Source organism: Taudactylus pleione, unplaced genomic scaffold (assembly GCF_031769625.1).
Source record: "Taudactylus pleione unplaced genomic scaffold, aTauple2 ptg000095l, whole genome shotgun sequence".
Classification (NCBI taxonomy): Eukaryota; Metazoa; Chordata; class Amphibia; order Anura; family Myobatrachidae; genus Taudactylus; species Taudactylus pleione.
The window spans coordinates 31337984-31359441 of NW_028284497.1; the positions used below are offsets into that span (position 1 = coordinate 31337984).

General features: G+C 42.6%; 1 protein-coding gene across 1 annotated transcript; it reads left to right on the plus strand.

The window, feature by feature from the left end:
• The first annotated feature begins 2719 nt into the window (after positions 1 to 2719).
• ISCA1 (iron-sulfur cluster assembly 1) lies at positions 2720 to 20884 on the plus strand. Its single transcript, XM_088470288.1, has 4 exons — positions 2720 to 2953; positions 13561 to 13614; positions 15225 to 15330; positions 19600 to 20884. Exons 1-4 carry the CDS (start codon positions 2873 to 2875, stop codon positions 19746 to 19748), a joined length of 390 nt encoding a protein of 129 aa, XP_088326414.1. The 5' UTR covers positions 2720 to 2872; the 3' UTR covers positions 19749 to 20884.
• Positions 20885 to 21458: the final 574 nt, after the last annotated feature.

Below are 21458 nucleotides of genomic sequence, written 5' to 3' on the forward strand. Positions count from 1 at the left end.
CTATTAATCGTTTATCACAGTTTCCAATAGGCAGGTTTAACAACAGCAACCTCTTATTATTAGTGCTATGTTCCACACATCTTTATATACTGACAAACAGTTGCATGCTAGTCACGCTACAGTTAACATATATAGGGTAAACATTCCACATTCTTTAACTGAGCTGACTCGCAGAGTAACATGTTAGGACATGAAGGTGTACGGAGCGCCGCTAACCAACGCAGCGTTTCGCTAGGTAGCTTTGTCAAGGTAAGCCGAGCCGCTTACCGGAAGTAGCTTAAATACCCTCACATTGGTCTCATGGCCAATCCGGGACTCCCTAGAATAGATTCCTCCAATTGAATGGCTGAAAGTCTCATAGTTCCGCCCCTCCTTTTTGATTGACAGAATCCTTCTAACTCAGCAGATACTAGTGATTCTTCCCTACGTATTTCAGACTGAAGTAGTCAAATCCTGATTACTCGATCCATGTAAATATGGACATAGCTGTAATCAAAATCACAGAAATATCATAAAGATATATGATGTATAAGGATATCTATGACATGGCTTATATATTATCAGTGGATGTTGAATAGTAAAACGGGGGAAAATTAATATTCCACCATTCATTACAATATAGGGTCTATCTAGATGGATGGAGCGACTCCAGAAAAATGGATTCAACCTAATCTCAGAAAGTGGATTTGGTGCACATATGAAGATGAAATATTGTAGAATAACATAAAATACGATACAATAAATTATCTTAAATATAAATGTAATCTAATAATATATAAACATATCAATGTGAATATTTATAAATAAATTAAATAAATAAATAATGTTAGAGTGAACATATACATTAGTAAAAATGAAAAAATAGAAAAATATCATTGTGTGCGAACAGCATAAATGTGCAAGATAGTGGTGAACTGACTAATTTTATATTATCAGTAATTAAATAAGACCTACATAGATATAAAGAGTTATCTACATAACTCACAAATATACATCCCTCAATTAAAAGAAGGTGTACACGTGCTCAATAAAAATAAAAAGAAGAAGGTGCAGTGTGCTAAAACAAATGTGAGGGAGAGGGGAAAATCATAAAACCTAAGTTCCCCATTGGATATGTGATTAAGAAAGATAAATGTGTTCTTGAATCCAAGAAAGTAATATTATTCAAAATTCACGTGGATATAAGTTGTAGTTTCACAGGTCAATCTTTGCATATTAACTTCGTAATGTGAGGAACAATTTATAATGTGATAGCCACAAGAGGATGATGTTTTTGACATCACTCTGATTGAGATAAATTTTATACCATATAGGGGCCACACATTATATTCAAGTGTGGCCATTTTGTGTGAATATATATATCCTTGAAGTGGCATCATCATCTTTATATATCTCTATATACCAACCGGTTATTGATACTAATATTAGGACATTTCAGTGGAATAGGAGCGTACGCAGTTTTTATAACACATTTTATTTACATTACATACATTATTCTCTTTTTAATATTTCGCTTTTTAGACATTAATTAATTAAAAGTTATATTTTATGTATCATTTCTATTTAGTGCACTGCAATGGACATTTCTTCTTCTTTCTATCTTTTTGTGAAGGTATTTGTTGTTTTTAAACGGGCTCAATAGCTTCTAAATAGCATTTTTGTATAAGTGGTGCAGAATAGAATTCAAGAGGTTTTTTTGCAGAACATAACTTATCCCAGCAAATTTGGGGTACTTGAAAATGGGGGCCAGCATATTTTAAAGTTGCTAAAGTTTAAAAAATCGTGAAAAATCCACCTGCCGCAAGCCCCTGCAATGAAAACGAAAAACATGGGGCATACTTGGGGACTCCCCCAGAGTCAAGTGTGTTAGTTTTTAACTTCGTTCCCCAACATTTTTTTTTTTCGTCCCCAAAATGAAAGTGATTTTTTGGGGTGTTCTTAAGTGTTTTTAAAAAAAAATTTGACCCAGTTTTGGGGGACTGTCTGAAGGCTGCACGGGGGTTCCCGCAACGTTGCACCCCAAAACCCCAATTCTGCACTTTTTTCTGTCAGCTATTCATAGGCGAAACTTTTCCGCGGGGTACATTGCATTTCTAGGCAGAAAGTCTTTAGAATTGAATACGGCAATACTTTTCCACCTGGCGAAATTACGTCATCGGCGAACCTTTTTCGCCGATTCCAGCTTTTCATCTCAAATTAAATACGGGCCCTAGTGTTGATATGCATTGTTTCACATAAGCAATTGGAGGAAGTGATTTCTTTCTTAAAAAACTTTTGTAACATATGTGAAAAAAAAGTTGTCAGGGAGAATGTAAAATCAAAGCATGGTATGTGGCTGTCAGACAGAACATTACAGTGTTGTTCAAAAATGTATGTTATTATCCAGCACACGAGGCTGGAGTAAGCTTCTTATTCGGCCAGCCAGTACAGAGGTTAGCACAGGCCTTTCCCTGCCGTTAATTACATAATGGCAATATACAATGTGACATTATCTTTGTATTAAATCACCGATCTGCACGATTATCTCTACACTGGGTGGGACACGAAATGTTATTTCCATTCCAACAACCAACCAGTCACAGGATGTTATTGTTGTTGTGCTCCCAGCAGTAGCAGCAGGCTAGGACACACAGTACTGGGCGAGTGACGCGCTATGACGCAGCGCCTCTGTCGCTACAGGGCTGTCTGTACGGTTGTTGCTGCTGCTACCCTGCCGCCGGGTAACCAATGAGCGGGGCCGCGCTGGGTGGAGCCAGGTCGGAGCTGCTGCCTCCGGATATCGCCGCTGTCGCTGTGTTTGTGTACTGACCTCTCTGCATCTCATTGGGTCTTCCATAGATCATATGGGCGAGTGGGTGAGAACAGCAGCAGCATGTCCGCCCCGCTTGTGAGAGCGACCATCAGGGCGGTCAGCAAAAGGAAGCTGCTGCCGACCAGGGCGGCGCTCACCCTGGTGAGTTCTAGCTAAGCTGCTATGCCGGGGCCTGTAGTCGGACTGTGACTGTGTATCTGGGCGGGCGTGTGACCTTATCTGCCAGGGACAAACGTGTCGCAGTACGCGTCTTGTGCGTGTGTGTGGCTATAGTGTGACAGCACAGTGTCATGTTATGTAGTAACAGTGAGCACAGACAGACGACGACAGTCTGCCCGGCCACCTCCGCAGCTTGTTGCATATGTCACTGCTACCTCTACTGAGGTGACTGGGAGTAAGGACTTGCACGGGAGTAAGGAGGATTTACGCTTCTCTTACATTACCTAGACATATTTGTATTTATTTAAAGTCCATTCATGCTATAGTGTACTTTCTTCTGCACCCCAGTCAGTTAGGTATGAGTATATGAAGTAGCGATGGCCATCACAGGCTGTCTCATTGACGCTCTAAAGCCCTCAATGGTTGAGTGCTGTGCAGACTTCAGCCATTGGACCGGCATCACTGATGTAAACAGCATTGCGTACCACAATTGATGGTGCTGCTTTGTTGCAGCGCTATCGATGGTCGTGGGAGCCCCATCGATGGCCATCACTATTATGAAGTACTTGCTTTGGCCATATACCAGCTGGCATTACAGTTGTGTTTTTTTGCTGGAAATGCCATGCTGCACACTTTTAAAACGTGTTTGTTTGACGGAGAGGTGTAGAAATTACCAGTGAATGAACACACAATGCTAACAAATGAACAGAGAAGTCCAGTAAATTAATGACTTTCATCAATAAAACATAGTAGGTCTAGTCTAAGATTGTGAGGTCCAATTATCATTGGTATACGGTTAGGAAGCCGGCGGACGGAATGCCGACCGCCAGCTTCCAGACAATTTAATCCCCATGAGGGACGAATGACAGGTGTCTAAAGCTATGGAAAGCCGCGTGGGGGGAGGAGATTAGATTTGGGGCTCCAGGGGGGATTTAGGGTTAGGCACCCCCCCCCCCCACCTGGGAGGTTAGGGGGAGGGAGGGTTAGGCACCCCCGTGGGGTGGTTTGGGTTAGGCACTTCCATCCACCCCCCCACCCCCCCACCCCCCGGGGGACTTAGGTTTAGGCGGCGGGGAAGGGGGGGGTTAGGGTTAGGCACCCTGAAGGAGGGTTAGGGGGAAAAATAGGTTAGTTTATACTTACCTACGAACTGGATTTCCTCCTCTGTCGGCCAGCCGCTGTCAGGTTTTGAACCGCCGGCCAGGGGTTCGGCGGTAATTCATACCGATTACTTATCATTTAATACTTGAAGTGTATTCCCCCAAACACCAGTATTTGGTGGATACCTGCAAATATTAAATATCCCACAGATGTATTATGGAGGGATTGCAGCAAATATCTCTGATATCTGCTGCCGTCCCTCCATATCCGCCAGCACCAAAACCCCCATAGGTTCCTATGGGGTATGCAATGCTGCCAGATTTATCAAGTTTGGGAATGCAAAGCATTCCGGAACATGGTCCCCACAGCTTACGCCGTCTGAAGATGGTGTAAGCCGATTTAGTCTGCGGGCTACACATTTCAATGCTAGCTGGGAGGGGGTTCCATAGGAACCCTCTCTTGGCAATGGCCAGCGCGCATGTGTGGTCTTATATATGTGCCTAGATCGCATTGGGCCCCTGTATGCATTAAATTCAAGATTTGTGTTATTAAACCTGAAAATGTTCATTCACTGGCTGATTCACCCTATAGATATAATATATATATATATATATATATATATATATATATATTTTTTTTTTTTTTTTCTTAAATGCAGTTGCTGGTTTTCATTATTCAAAAGTTGCAAAAAAACAATCATTTAACACTATTTAAGTGCCAACAATACTTTGCTTGTAGTCACTAATAACCATCTATACTGTTCTGCTATCTTATTTGCCAATTTATGGGCTTTCAGGATGATTTCCCCTTTTCCATGCACTTCACATAGGTTGCACACATCAGAGTTAATATGTGACATCGACACAATGTAGTTGAATTGTAAGGGAATCGGGATCTCGCTTCACGAAAATATCTCACAAAATGCACATTCCTTTTTCATTAACTTTTTTTCTTTTGACATAACATTCTGACTTTTTATGTCCCAATGCGTCTTATTCGTAAACCTCATTCTGATGATTAAAGTGATATGCGGCATGCCTATATTCTGTGTGCGTGTATCTGCATGCGAAATGCTGCGTTACAGTGTCACCAGCTGTGAGACTGTAATGTAGCATTCCACATGCAGATACACCCGCAGTTGCACACAGAATATAGGCATGCCGCATATCATTTTAATCAGCATGGGGCACTAGGGGGACCCTCATTTTAGCACGAGGTCCCGCTGTGTGCATTTAGATAATAATTTTCGTATTCAAAATCCGTATTCCTAATCTCTAGTTAGCGGTCGTTACATCCACTGTAGATTATAGAATCACAGCACTTGATAAAAGGGCTATTTGGTTATTTCATTTTAGTTAATACAGCACTGGTGGGGGGGATAAAGAGTCATGATAATCGGCTTGGTAACAGTGTGAACTTTACATTGTCTTCCACATAAGGATATTTAGTTATAATTCATTCAAAGATTTGATCACACTGATGTATGAATTTTTGGTTATCTGTCCCACTTTTTAGTTTGTGTGAAAACATTAGAGATCAGTAATGTAAAAATTAATGTGTATTTTGTACATATAGGCTATTTAATTTGAAACATTCAACACAGCGTCAGTTTATTAAGTAGTTATCTGATCTACTATATATCTGTGATTGTGTAGTTTATCTGACATAATTGAAATAAAGTACTTGACATGCAAATTCCGGGGGAACATTAAATCGCCCAGGAAAAGAGAAGAAAGATCGGAGAGGAGAGGAAAATAGGGCAGGAGGCAGGGGAAGAGTATCGAGAGATAAAGTGGTGGTCTGTGGGGGAGGTGAAGAGAGAGAGTGGGGGGGGAGGTTAATTATGGCAACTAAGAGGGTGATGCGAGAAGAAGATACAAATAGGGTTAAGGGAAACAACGGGGAGCAAAGGTGGAAAGAAAAAAAGAAGGATCATTGTGTGAGGAGGTGGAACACGGTTGCCTAAAGATGCCCATACATCTGAGGCTTGATTGCCGCAATTCCCTATTCTGCTGGTGTCAGGGAATCGGACATATTTAACATGTTGAGAAATCTCAATGCCCCTGATCCCGACTCGAAAATGGTCAGAATTAGGGATTTTTCACATGTTGGCGATCATCGGCAGAACGGGGAATCGGGGCGATCATCGGCAGAATGGGGAATTGGGGCCTTAGATTCATGGGCCTCATTAGATGTACTGAGGGTTTACAGACTATTCAGTTAAGGTGCCCAGCTCAGGCAGGCTCGTTCCTTACCTCCACTGTAATTAAGGTGTTAAGTGCTTGTGATCAAGCCTAAAGTTTTGCCGCTTTGATTGTGGCTGTGAGGCTGCAGTCACAGCCCTGATTAGCAGCGGGCTGACACTGTGCTCATTCGGAAGATCCTGGGCTAAGCAGCAGTAGTGGGGCTGGTGATGGAGCAGGACAACAGAATTCCAAGGAACTGCAAGTATCTGGTAGCCAGGGGTTAAGCAGGGAAATGGAGTGAGGAGGAAAAGGCCAGAGTTGTGTGCCTAGCTGGAAGATCCCAGCTCAGGCAGTGAAGAAAGACCTGGGCATCTACAGATGAATTCAAGGGCCCAGATAATGGTAGAGACTGGCAATAGTGATTACTCAAATTATTTTAGTCTCCTATTATGTGGGATGGAATACAGTTGTTTAGTCTAAAATTATAATTAGCTGTTTTAATCCAGCATATTGTATTAAACTATTGATAGCCTCACTACATTGTAATAAATTAAAGCATATAGATGTGTGGACATACATCTTCCTTGCGCGTTAAATAGCCCTTCTAGTCGCACCATGCCATGGTGTGACTCTATAGCGCAGCAGTGATCGCGGTGAGTGACAAAATTTGTGGGTCCCAGGGACCCACCACTTTAAAAAAATGGGGTCCTACCTGACCATTTCTGGGTCCCATCATAATTTATGCTTTAGAGCTCCCCATATGCTCTCAGACCTCCCCACATCCTCCTAAAATGCCCATCTGATACCCCCCAACAGCATCAGATATCCCCACAAGCCCCTTAAATGCATGTTTTAATGCCTCCACGATCTTTCAGGTAATATGACTTGTCTGTTCACAAAACCCATAGTGAATAAGTAGGTTTACTATATCATCCCTTTGAACTGGTAGACTCATGGATTACACAGGTTCTGTGGCTCATTAAAACCAGGTGAAATCCAGGCATGAAGTCAGCCAGTCACAGAACCTTTGTAATTAATTCATGTGTCCCGTTTTAAAGCGATAGTATGGTTAGTCTATGAATAACGCTTTAGGTAATAGGCATATTTATCAAAGGATAAATGACCGGTCTTTACACATTATGCCGCACATTAATGCCCTTTACACATTATGCCACACACCAATGCCCAGCCTTTACACATGCCGCACATTTAATGCCTGATCTTTACACATTATGCCACACAACAATGCCCAGCCTTTACACATTATGCCATGCAGTAATACCCCTTACAAATGATGCTGCACATTAATGCCCTTTACACATGATGCCGCACATTAGTGCCCTTTACACATGATGCCGCACATTAATGTGCTTTAGTCCCCCTGTGCATTGCCCCCAGTAGTAGTCCCCCTATGCATTGCCCACGGTAGTAGTCCCCCTATGCATTGCCCCCGGTAGTTGTCCCCCCCCCTATGCAGTGCCCCCGGGGAGTAGTCCCCCTATGCAGTGCCCCCAGAAGTCCCCCATATGCCTCTCAGACCCCCTATGCAGTGGAGCTAGCTGCCCCCCAAATAGGAGTGACCTGGGCATTAGGCCCAGGTCACTAAACGGCAAATTGGTGGGTCATCTACTGGGGACCCACCTATTTGCCCTTTAGTGACCTGGGCCTAATGCCCAGGTCACACCTATTTGGGGGGGGCAGATACCTTCAATTCTGCCTAATGCCCCTATGTAGCCCGGGCCTTGTGCCCACCTATATACCCGCAGGCCTAATGCCTGAATTTATGCCACGGCCTAGTGCCCGACGCTGGTGGTCTAGGGAAGGGTAAATAACGGTGGCCCAAGGTCGCCTACCCGCACGGTGGAAGAGGCTGCGGGGGGGAGCTTCGATAGCTCTTTTATTTTCCTCCCCCGCAGTCCTTTCCGGTCCTCTTCCTTCTTGATCGCGCTGCCTCTTCCTTCTTGATCACGCCATCTTCTGGCCTCTTGCGCGGGCGCTGGAACTATTGCCGCGCCGCTCTTCACTTGTCTTCGAGAGGCCTTCACTCCTCCCCTCCGCCGACAGACTGAACGTTCCCGCTCAGCAGCGTCTATTCAAGACGCCGCGAGTGGGTGGGCTATGATGTGACGAGCCGCGATTGGCTTGTCGCCTCTGCCTCCTACTGGCTGTTTCAAACCAGCGCCGCCGCTACTTGGCATCCGGGCAGCGAGCTCCACTCAGCTTGCGCCCGGAGCCAAGCTTCTCCCGCCGACACTGGTGGAAGGGACCAGACGGTCCCTTCACCAGGTACCCGCCGCGGTGGCTTACCCGGCGCTGGGAACAAACACTGTCCCAGCTCCAGGCACAGATGCTGTGCCGATGCTGGGATCAGAAACTTGATCCCAACACGGCTTTCCACAGCAGCAGTCAATGAGTCTATCTGACTCTCATTGGCTGCTCTAACAGACAACGTTATGTCTGTCTCTGCAGGGGGACGCGCTGTGCTGCAGCCAGCTGTCAGGGATTGGCCACAGCACAGCGCGTCCCCGGGGACTTTAAAAAAGTGAGTACCCAATATAAGCATGTTGCATATCATTTTAATCAGCAGAAGCTGCTTGTGTGTCTAATTCACATCGATTTGCAAATAAGACATATTTGAAGGTAAAAACTTGCATTGCCTTCAAGCATTGTGTGTAACGTGACTTGTAGCACACAGAGGTAAGATATATTTGGACACATATGTACAATGTTTATGTATATTTTGGTACGGATACCTCAGCCAGCGCTGTATTAACTGAGAGGCGACAATTTATGTAACCCTATTAGCAAGTACTCTTTCAATCACTTACATGGATCTAACAGCTGCTGACACCTACAGGTTATAAAGAGTGAGGAAATATCTTGATATAGGAGAAATAACACATTTATTATAGAGAGCGTTAAAGCACTCAAGATAAGTGCATCTGAACCAATCTATATTTGTTTACTATAACTTATACGTTTAAATACTAACTACAAGCTGCATTTGTAATATATGAATGATAGTATTTAATAAAGAGCTTAGTGAGATATATTGCATGAATGTACAGGAGTATATAGGAAAGGTCCCTGGACTGCACACCCGTCTGGGACAGCTACTTCGTCCTTTCGGGCCTATCGTCCTCAAGGTAAGCAAAAGGTGCAGTCCTTTCAGGAGCCACCAAGAGGACACCCAAGCCCAAGAAGCGGCCTTGGAGTGCTAGACACCCTGTCACCAAGCCTGAGGACAAACCCTCAGCATGATGGGACGGGCCTCCCCTTGGGGGACCCCAAGGTGGGAGGCCGACTTCTTCGGTTCGCCCAGCACTGGTGGATGACTACCACAGACACCTGGGTCAGAGAAGTGGTTTGTCACAGGTACGCCCTCTCTTTCAGTAGAAGGCCTCCCCATCAGTTTTTTCCTATAGGCCTTCATTCCACAAAGGCTCTGGAAATCCAGAAAGTGGTAAGTTCTATGCTCCAAGAAGGGGTCATAGTTCCTGTCCCCCTGTCCCTCAGGGGGACGGGTTATCACTCCAATCTCTTTTTGGTACCAAAACCGAACTGTTCTTTCTGTCCTATTCTCAACCTCAAGGCCCTCAACAAGTTTCTGAGGGTCCCTCGGTTCAGGATGGAGACTCTACGTTCCATTATATTAGCTATGGAACCTGGGGATTTCATGGTGTCCCTGGATATTCAGGATGCCTACCTGCATATCCCCATTGCTACTGCTCATCAGAGGTTTCTCAGATTTGCTGTATTGGATCACCATTATCAGTTTCAAGCGCTGCCGTTTGGTCTTTCCACGGCTCCGCGGGTGTTCACCAAGGTAATGGTGGTCATGGCGGCTCACCTGCAGTTACAGGGGGTTCGCCTGCTGCCTTACTTAGACGACCTGCTTCTCCTAGCAGGGTCTCCGGAGGTACTTCGCAATCATCTACACCTGACAACATCGGCGTTGCAGAGGGTGATCAATTGGAAAAAGTCCTCACTGATGCCATCCCAGAGGATGATCCATCTGCGAGCACTGTTGGACTCTCAGCAGCAGAAAATCTTCTTAACAGAGGAGAAGATCTCCGCCCTACAGACTAGAGTACGTTCTTGTCTTCAGGGTTGCTGGGTGTCCATTCACTTGGTAATGAGATTACTGGGTTCCATGGTGTCGACGTTCGACATGGTGGAATATGCCCAGTTTCGTTCAGGACCTCTACAGAGGCTGATCCTCTCCAGATGAATGGATCTTACGACGGATGCCTGTCTCCGGGGCTGGGGCGCAGTGACGGGTCCACACGTTTTTCAAGGATGGTGGACATCAGCAGAATCTGCCCTTCCAATCAATATATTGGAACTTCGGGCAGTGTTCAGAGCGCTGCTCCATGCAAGACTGGTTCTTCGAGGGAAACCCGTACAAGTTCAGTCAGACAACGCCACCACAGTGGCTTACATAAACCGTCAGGGCGGAACCCTAAGTCAGGCGGCTCTAAAAGAGGTAGCCCGCATTCTGACTTGGGCGGAAGACAAGCTCCCAGCCATCTTGGCAGTGTTCCTTCCAGGAGTACTCAACTGGAAAGCGGACTTCCTCAGTCGACACAATGTACATCCAGGGGAGTGGTCACTTCACCAAGAGGTCTTCCAACTCCTGGTGGACAAATGGGGTCTTCCAGAGAAAGACCTCATGGCCTCCAGACACAACCGCAAGCTAAGAGTGTACGGGTCCAGAACAAGAGAAGCAAGGGCTCTCCTGGTAGATGCTCTGTCAGTTCGGTGAACCTTCCAGTTTGCGTACTCGTTTCCTCCTTTCTCCATTGGGTATTGAGGAAGTTCAAGCAAGAAGGAGGCATGATCCTGCTGGTGGCTCAGACGTCACTGGTACTCAGATCTTCAGAGGCTCTCCATAGACACTCCGTTGCTGTTGCCTCAACGTCCGGACCTGTTGTCTCAGGGTCCTTGTGTTTACACGGATCTGGGTCGTCTGTCTTTGACGGCGTGGCTCTTGAGACATCCCTCCTAAGAGCTAAGGGGTTCTCCAGCTCGGTGGTTAACACCATGCTTAGAGCTCGGAAACCTGCTTCTGCCAGGATTTACCACAGGGTGTGGCATACCTTCTTTGAATGGTGTCGTCCCAGGTGGTACGATCCCCAGGTATTTCGGATATCCTGGGTTCTGGCTTTTCTCCAGGCAGGCTTAGATAAGGGTCTTCGTCTAACCTCATTGAAAGTACATGTTTCCGCACTGTCTGTGTGGTTTCAGTGGAGGATTGCTCCGCTCCCGGATGTTCACACCTTTATGCTGTGGCTCCTTGGGAATTGGCCGTGGTCCTTCGGGCTCTCCAAGGACCTCCATTTGAACCACTGGGCTCAGTGGATCTCAAATGAGTCGCAGCCAAGACTGTGTCCCTCCTGGCTATTGCTTCCGCCAGGAGGGTGTCAGATTTTGGGGCTTTTTCCTGCTGTCCCCCCTTTCTGTTTTTTTCACAGGAACAGGCCAGTGCTTCGGACTTGCCCTGGGTTCCTGTCTAAGGTGGTCTCTAGTTTCCACATTAATGGGGAAATTTTAGTGCCGGCCTTTAGCTCAGCAGACCTTTCAGCAGGTGTGGCCTCATTGCATGTGGTACGAGCTCTACAGATTTACGTGGACTGTACCGATTCCCTAAGGTAGTCGGACGCTTTGTTCGTCCTCTATGGTTTCCATAGGAAGGGTTGTTCGGCCAACAAGCAAACATTGGCCAGGTGGATTTGCATGGCGATTTCTGAGGCTTACATTCATGAGGGCATTCCTATGCTGCCCTCTGTTACTGCTCATTCTACGCGGTCTGTGGGTCCTTCATGGGCAGCTTGCCGTGGCGCCTCGGCTGTACAGCTTTGTAAGGCGGCCACGTGGTCCTCTGTCCACACCTTTTGTAAGGTATTATGCATTTGATACCTTTGCCTCTCAGGATGCTTCCTTCGGTCGGCGGGTTCTCCTTTCAGCACAGGAGCGCCCCCTTGAGGATACTGCTTTGGGAACTCCCAAGGTATCCCTGTGGATACCCTATGGAGCCTGCTGCAGAAAATAAGAGATATGGTAAGAACTTACCTTTGTTATCTCTCTTTCTGCAAGGTCCATAGGGTTCCACAGGGCGCCCACCCTGTCGGTCTGGTTCTGGTCACCAATTTTCCGTTTCCTTATTGTGAGAATGTGATTCTTGTGTGTTCCAGACTTCCTTCTCTCTTTCTCCTCCTATGGCCTTGGCTTATTACTGAACTAAGGTGCCTTGGCCTGGGGGCGGGGTTATAGGAGGGGGGGGCAGTGCATCCTGGGAGCACAAAGTTAACACTGTGGTGCCCGATGGCCAAGCCATGACTATAACCCAAGGTATCCCTGTGGAACCCTATGGACCTCGCAGAAATAGAGATAAGGTAAGTTCTTACCATATCTCTTTATTTTCTTTTATAACACATTTTAACCCTTCACTGTTTGTTTATTATACATGTACTTCACTTTTTTATTTTCATTTTTTATATGCAGCTTAACTATCTCTTTTACACTGCACTTTTCTTACTATGGCGGTGCCATGGGGTGGCTTAGCTGGGCTAGTTTGGTGGTGTCCTGCGCTCTGGATTTGAACCCTACTATGTTAGGGACCTACCCTAAAGAGGTTACCTGGATATGGTCGGTAGGCCCATAACCTTGGCCATGATTATGCTGAAAACCTCTATTGATTGCAAAAAATTTATTGCATTTATATATTATCAGTAATTTGGAGTTGTGCACCTGAGATTTGTCTGTTTCTATAAATGTACAGGATACAGATATAGTTATCGATATTCATATTATAGAATATATTTTCAGTGACATCAGATCGTAATAACATAATTTATATAAATTGTAATGTATTGCCTTTTTTATTATATTTTAACTAAATACTCAATCTTATTCTATGTACAAGAACATATTCCCACCGCTTTCCACTCTTATTTTGATTGGACTTGAAGCACAGATGTTCCTATTATGTTTATATTGTTTGAGTGTCACAATTAAGTTAATGGTTTTCTTTTTACTTAGCATCAATTTTTATCTGGAGAGCACCATATGTTTTGGGATGATTACACCAAAATCCATATATCAGATATTATGTATCCTATCTTATACTAGACCACAACACTACATATAGTGTGTATAGTTAATACAGTATTGCTATATTTATCCAATCTATTAATGCATGAAGCTAAGCAGTATGTTTGATGTATGGTATCACAGGCTATTTGTGACTAGTTATATTAACATTGACTTGCATTTCTAAATAATGTCTTCCTGTCGCTTCAGACACCTCCTGCAGTAAATAAAATAAAGCAACTACTAGCTGAAAAGCCAGACCATGTAAGTAAAACGCAATTTTGTTTCTCATTTGCAGTGCTGCTTTGCTTATTAAAGGAGGAATGGTTGTGTAACACTTTAGCTTATTTATGCCCCCTTTCCAAATAAAAATGACCAAGCTCTTTCATACCTGGGTATATTACTATTCTCTTTATTCATAAGGCGCCATTCACAGCGCTGTACAAGGGGTAAACCTAAAATCATAGCATAAGTACAATCACAACAGGTAACCATAGCATAATTGCCGAGCAAATGCCCAAACAGTACAGTAACTACACACAGCAGATGAGAGACAGTCATACAAGATGAAAAAATGACAATTACAAATAAGCAGAATTCAAATGCAATTTCAATCAAATTGTTTGGCACACAGAGGGATTCAGCGTAAGAGAAGGGAAACTGACAAGATCGATATGAACAAATTCACTTATGCAGAATAATATGAAAATGTGCAGTTTGAGCAAAAGCATACAGAACCAATTCCGCATAAGATATGACAGGGACACATGGAGAAGACAGAGTGGACAGACGTGAGACATAAGATAAGGGACAATGCCCAAGAGAGCTTACTTTCTAAAGGTAGGGAGTAATAAGAGAAGCTAGGAGCCAGGGGGATGATAGCCATCTTGGTTGCAAAGTTAGAAAGGGAAAGCCATGTGAAGTGTTGAAAATAAAAGGCTAAATGATGATTTGTTGATGTCCATGGTTGCTGATTAACAGGGAGCGGATCTGTATGCCTGGGAAGGGAGGACAGACATTGTGGAGGGTGCTCAGTCCAATAGACAGGAATGGTGTGTTCTGAGATACACAGGAATGGTGTTTCCTGATGATTTCATGAGTCAAAGCTGTTTTGGGCCCACATAATGTTTAAGCAGGTTAAGGGCCAGGCAGGTAAAAGCTGTGCCATTGCAGTGGAGGAGAATGTGAAGGGGTACATTTTAGTCAAGTTGTAGGAAGATAAGTTGAAAGAGTGGTTGTGGCCTCTATGTTACAAAGGCTCAGGTGGAGCAGAGGCCCAGATGAAATTGGTGTGCAGTACAAAAATATAATTTGACCTACCTGTAGATGCAGGTAAGCAGCCAACTCCACTGCACAGTGAGTCATGTCATTGGGCTGTTCAGTATATACTCTCATATATAAGCTGCCCATTACTTTTCTATGCAGTAAGCAAATATACAATAATATTAGCGTCCCGTTGCTACATGCTTAGTAACTGACTTGTCATAAATGGAACACTTATCCCCTTGAAGCTTTTTTTTTTTTTTTTTTTTTTTTTTTTTTTCTTTCATTATGAATTTCTATTTTATAGTCGATTTAATCCCCATTCTTGCTGTATGCATGGGAAGATATGAGGTTTTATGAGGTTGTTACAACTTATTCTAGGGACAAATGTGCTAAACTAATCAGTGTATGTAACATATATTATGCTTTGACATTTAAAATTAATTTTATTGTATACCTTATTTTATTTACTTTTTATTTCCGTTGTGTATCAATGGCTTGGGTAACCAACATTTGCATTACTTATGTCACTGTTTAGGGAACAGCTGACTCTACCATGCCTAATTTCCCACTCTGCCGTTATCATTTTTTAAATATTTTTACTTTAACAGATTGGTTTAAAAGTAGCAGTTCGTACGAGGGGCTGCAATGGCCTGTCCTATTACCTAGAATATGCAAAGTCCAGAGGAGCCTCTGATGAAGAAGTAATACAAGACGGTGAGTGGTTAGCATGCCAACATCTCCCTGTGTGCTGAGTTTTTAATTACCACAATACCACCATAGGTTTTATGACTATTATGGGGCATATCCAATTAGCCACGGGATTTTCCTAATGACTAATTGACAGCCCGGGCCTAATCAATAAGGTACTTGAATCCTACGTGTAACGCTGATTTAGATTTTTTTTTTTTCCTTGCAAATTTGTTAAATGCAGCCTCTAGGGGGTTTCACACGCATAGAAACCCATAAATTCCAGCATTTTATGCAGAATCTATAGGTTACCACGCATCACCGCAGTGTTTACCGTGTGGGGAAAATGCTGATTGATTGAATAGCTCCAGGTGTAAAATCTGGAGCTTTTCCCCACACCTAATAGAATATGCTCCTAAGTTTTCAAATGTATGCAAAGTATAATAGGGGAAAAAAATAACATCTTTTTATCCAAAAGTAAACAGTATTCACTACATTAATAGGGTTACATTACTCATTACAGAAACTGTTGGAATAAATTATTTCTGCTACACCATAATCCTTTTACACTCCTATTACTTTTTCCTACAACTGGCACATTTGCATTCTGCCTGCTCTGATCCTTTGCAGAGCTGCAATTTGTTAAATGGGCCAGAATTCAAGGTCTCATTCAGACCCGCTCGCAAGCGGGTCGATGGTACCCAAATGCGCATGCGCACGACGGAGGCTGCTCCGTCATGCGCATGCGCGAGACCCGGCGAGCGACGGGGAAGCCGTCGCTCGGGGTCTCGCACCAAAGGGGGCGTGCTGTCGATGGTGAGTGACAGCACGCTCCCTTTGGTGGGCGTGCCGGGGTGGACGTGGCTGCCCAGACGGAGGTGTTCCCATGGGAACGCCTACCGTCTGGGTCCGGCCCCACTGACATCACTAGTAATGTCAGTGGGAGTGATTTTGGCTCTGATAGAGCCAAAATCACTCCAGGGCTTGCGGCAGTGAGACCCTACCACAGGGTCTCGTCGCAAGCCTGATGGTCGCGATGGTCTTGACCATCGCGACCATCATCATGGACGCTCGCATAAGCTGTGGGTGGTAACCCACAGCTATGCGAGCGTCCAGGAGGACGCACCCCAAAAAAAACGCCCTGATTCAGAGTGGGCGCTCGTTCAGAGTGTCCGGCTCTGAATCAGGGCCTCAGTTCAAACAGAACTTTCATAGGGGGGCTTCTTGATTGCTTTTTTTCTTCACATGGCCACTAGGGGCAATGCAGAGTAAATGTTCGACAACATATAGGTCAGAGGTTCCCAAACTTTTTTTTTAATAACGGCGCCCTAGAGTATCAGAAATGTTTAAGTCTGTTATTGAGAAATTCAGAAAAAAATTGTGCTACCTGTCATCCTTAGGCTCAGTTATATGGTGGTGGACAGGTTTGCACTTCTGTTTATTCACATATTTACATTACATTGACCATAAATAATTTCATTTGGTGCTGGAGCACTAACCTGAGGCACCCATGCAAGTGTCTTGAGGCACCCCGTGGTGCCACGGCGCACAGTTTGGGAACAGCTGATATAGGCAAAGCTTGCATTCCGGTGCCCCAAGAGAATGTGTGATGTGTAGGTAGTTAAATGAAGATTCACATACCATCTCTTCTTAGTTTAAGTAACTTGCCAGATGATTTCGTTTTGTAAGCCCCCTTTCATGGCATGGTGATACTGTGGTTGCTATGCTACTGATTTAAAAAACTGGCAGAGCAACCTGCATGCTAGCAAACCGTATATTGGGAGGGCTAGGGGAAAGATAACATGCATGAATTTTATAACAATTGTGGCATATGCATAGCATTGGTAGCGTAGCTACCCCTTATTGCACTACTGTGACAGGCAGATCACAGAAATGATATTGAATACAGAAGACAAGGAATAGCATATAATTGAGTAAAAAAAAAAAATAATTGAAGTCTTGTTAGTTTGGCTAAGGGTAGTGGCCCAAAGGTGCTCCTCCATCCAGCATCTGTCAGCCTGCACATTGCAAGCCATGTTCATGCTGTTTCTTATGATCGTATCACATGTACGCTGTATGTGCTGGACTTACAGCATTCATAGGACTTATCAGTCATAAGGTGCATACACACGTAAAGATTTTCTGTCCAACTAGTTGATTGGCTGAAATGAAAATCTGGTAACGTATGGGAGTAACTGATGATCAGCAATTTGCTCCCAAACGCCGGAAAATGGATAAAAATTGTTTGAACAAATAGTTTAGATCATACATTTAACAAACTTGTCTGACGACCATTTTCATCTGTTTTCTGGCATTTAGGAGCAAATTGCTGATCATCAGTTACTCCCATACGTTACCAGAATTTAATTCCACCCAATCAACTAGTTGGATGGTTGGACAGAAAATCTATACGTGTGTACCCAGCCTAAGTGTGACAGCAGCCCAGCAATTACACTGTCTGCACTTGCAGAAAATCCTCTAATTGCCCAGAAATGACAATTTCGAGGAACTCTATTGTGTTTTTTGGATGACTGAACTGAAGTATGAAATGACTTTGTAATAAATAGGATGCTGGTTTATGTTACTAGTTTATGACCGCATTGCATGTACTTTTTTTTTCATATGCCATGCAGGATATTATTTAATGTGTGACTTTGGATAATTTTATTTTATTCCTGCTTAAGTTCAGTTCAACAAATAAGGTTCTACTTATTGAAAAATAGTGGGCAAAACGTTCTCTCCTTATGAAAATATTTACTTACCTGGACAGAGGTAGTTCTACATGTTATTGCAGATTGCTTAAGCCCTTCACCTCAGGGGGTTTAGACGTCAGTGGGCAGGCCCATGTGTTGCTGATATGTCAGTTTCCTGAGAAATAACTTTCATTCCTTAGTGTACCCAAGCACAGCTGACATAGTTTGTTTTCTGGGTTTAGGGGTTTGCTAGTAGAAAACCATTTTTATTGCACTTTATTTCTGACAATAGTTACCTTATGTACAAAAGTAAGGTTTAGATGGCCACACCAGGAATTAATATATTTGCATTAATAATAAAGATGTATACTGTAGGTCCAGAAGGTGCTCCTGGAATATTGATATAATCAGTAGAAATGAATTGAAGATCTCCACCAACTAGACGACACTGCGTAATATACAAATTACATTTTAAAAGGTCGACCTTTTGATAAAGCGAATTGATTGTGGAACCAGTGTTCCTGGGGGTCATCTCAGATCTGGTGTGACCCTGATTTCACTTATCCACACATTTTAGAGATCAAGCTCTGCTCATGTATCATAGTGCAGTGGGCAGCGGTACACATATAGGTTCCCATACAAATGGATCTATGATATAATCCTTTTATTGCCCACTGGTCTATTTATCTGTCCAAAGTGATTGAGAGAGTAATCTAGATACCTTTTGTGTCGCCAAGGCATCTGGTTATTTAGTTTAAACTGTTATATAACCGCTGTCATATACCACCTATATTCACGGTCTCCCTCACATATCTAGATGATTTTAAGGTTACCCATTTAACTATAATATCGATAATTTATCTTCCTATTACTAATCTGTGAAACTTTTTTTATTTTAATTATGATCTCTTCACTATAACCAAGAAGACAGTGAACTTGCACTTACAAGACCTGTTTTTTTAATGTATGATTATACACACAATACCGTATTGTCCTGGAATACAGTATACAATTATATAGCGCAGTCCAGGCACTACATCTTGTGAGATTTTAACAATTAGGTCTTAATTGTGATCAATAGCAAATGTGTTAATACCACTGATTAGGATAACTGAAACCATGGTTTTAAAATATGGGATTGCATGAAAATCTAGTAAATTGCTAAAAACAGTTATGGTGCATATACACGGTCAGATTTTTCTGCAGATCTGAACGATAACGAGTTTAAAAATCGTTCATATCTGAAAGAAAAATCTGACGTGTGCAACAATGAACTATGCGCTTTCCCATTTCTCAGATAACGATATCTGACATCTGATGTGTTTGCAGTTAGTTTTGTACGATTTCCATTCATTTTAATACAGGCTGAAATTGTTCAATCGTTTGCAAATCGTTCAGTCGTTCATCTGACATATCGCACCGTGTGTATTCACCTTTACTCTTTTTCTGCATAAACAACAATCTAATGCATTGCTGTGTTATGATGTATAATGGAAGCTAGATTCTTTTGTAGAAAATGTATTTGACATTACATAGTGCTGCTCTGTTTTTAATGCAAGAGCCACCCAACATTTGTAAATGCACTTATTTGTTTTTTGTGCAGGAGTACGAGTGTTCATAGAGAAGAAAGCACAACTGACTCTTTTAGGAACAGAAATGGACTATGTAGAAGATAAACTTTCCAGTGAGTTTGTTTTTAATAATCCAAACATTAAAGGAACCTGCGGATGTGGAGAAAGCTTCAACATTTGACACCCAATGACTGCCTACTGAAATGCCGTTTTCTATTGTAATCTTGCATTGTAAAGCACTTTTGTCAGATTCTCAGGCTTGGAGAAATGTTGCTAACTTGATTTGACCTAGTAAAGGTTTAGTCTGTTTTTGTGAACAAAAACCCAACGTCATGTACTTCCTTGTAGCCTAGCCATGTCATTAGCTGACACAGATGATTGCTTTCACAGCCCTTTCTTTATTTTTTTCTTTTTAATGCCTCTATTTCTTCTTTAGCTATGTTCTGGTGACCAACAGAAGTGAGAAATATTGTCAAATCAAATTTTGTTGGTATAGTATCATGTCTAATCCTGCATGGATGTCATTGATACTTATTGCAGTTTGCGCCTGTTAATTTTAACTAATTTTATTGATGGGAAACCAAAAACTGTGCTGCCTGGAAAAACGATCACTGAGCAGTCCGTTCTACTGAAGTTATATAGCCAGTAGCAAAATGTCAGCGTGACTTTTACCGTATGTAGAACAATGCCAGCCTGATAACATTTAAAGTGTACGGGCCAGATTCACTCACTGCGCAGGCCCTAAGCGAAGTTCAATAATTTCTCTTTCCCATTAGAAGAAGTTTTCATTCTTAAATGATTGCTTGGGGTAATGTCACTTTTGCACAGTATTAAAAAAAAAACAAAGCAAAAACATAGTTTTTAGTATATTGAACACAAACTGAAATCGGAACCACTAATTGTAAACTACTAATGTTAGAAACGTAAATTGCACAGTTCAGTTATTTCATTTTATTCAACATATGACCGTGTTGATAGTAGGACAAGCCTGAATCTGGCACACGCCTATAGCTGCCTCTCACTCTGTTACATGCTTTCCTGCTATTTCCCTGCTTGGAAGTGTTCAACAGTAAAGACAATTCTATGTGAACATATACATGTATTAACAGTCTAATTCAGTGCAATTTAATCTTGTTTGTGTAAACAATAACTAAAGCAGTACATACATTTTATATTTCTTCTGCTTTTTTTTTTCTGGTATATTCCAGTTACTTATCAAGAGTGTTTGGTTAACAAAAAATAAATTAAATGTGAGTATGTATTATAACTTTAAATATATTAAGCTGGCACTGATGGTTTTTTTTTTTTTTTTCTGTTTTAAGAAATCCTGAAACGCACAAGTAGATTAAGCAACTTCAATATAAAATATAATATTGAACATTTAACATCTTGTAAAAGGCTTGTTTTATGTGAAATATATGGTTTGAGAAATAAACTTAAAGTATGCATTGTAACTCTGTCCTTGAGTTTAGAATGAAACTGATTGCTGTTAACATGTGCATGCCATGTTTTATTTATTTATTTATTTATTTATTTATTTTTAAAAGCAATCTGACATTAAAGTAGGAGTTACTTGAAAATTTTAAGTGTTTTATAATAACATGAATCACTGTGGCAAGCTTTAAAATTTACTTTGGTATATACTTTTTGAATTGGTTTGTTTCTTCAGAATGATATTAATAATTTTGCAGATTTTTCAGTGTTGTATCACTACCATGGCAACCTCATTCGCATTGCACATGAGATAGTGAGCAGAGCGGCTTTGGGACATCTCTCTGAGCTCAGTGTAAACTGATACCCTTCTCCCCCTTATGCCATCACATGACAGGCTTAGAGCGATAAGCCTGTCTCTGTATCTGGCAGTCATTATTTTCTGTAGAGTGAGATTTAA

What these genes read in the sequence shown, in the direction of transcription:
- ISCA1 (XM_088470288.1), top strand. Translation starts at nt 2,873, where the DNA reads ATGTCCGCCCCGCTTGTGAGAGCGACCATCAGGGCGGTCAGCAAAAGG. An exon ending in CCAGGGCGGCGCTCACCCTG is followed by an intron (nt 2,954 to 13,560) that starts GTGAGTTCTAGC and finishes CTGTCGCTTCAG; the next exon opens with ACACCTCCTGCAGTAAATAA. An exon ending in TAGCTGAAAAGCCAGACCAT is followed by an intron (nt 13,615 to 15,224) that starts GTAAGTAAAACG and finishes TTACTTTAACAG; the next exon opens with ATTGGTTTAAAAGTAGCAGT.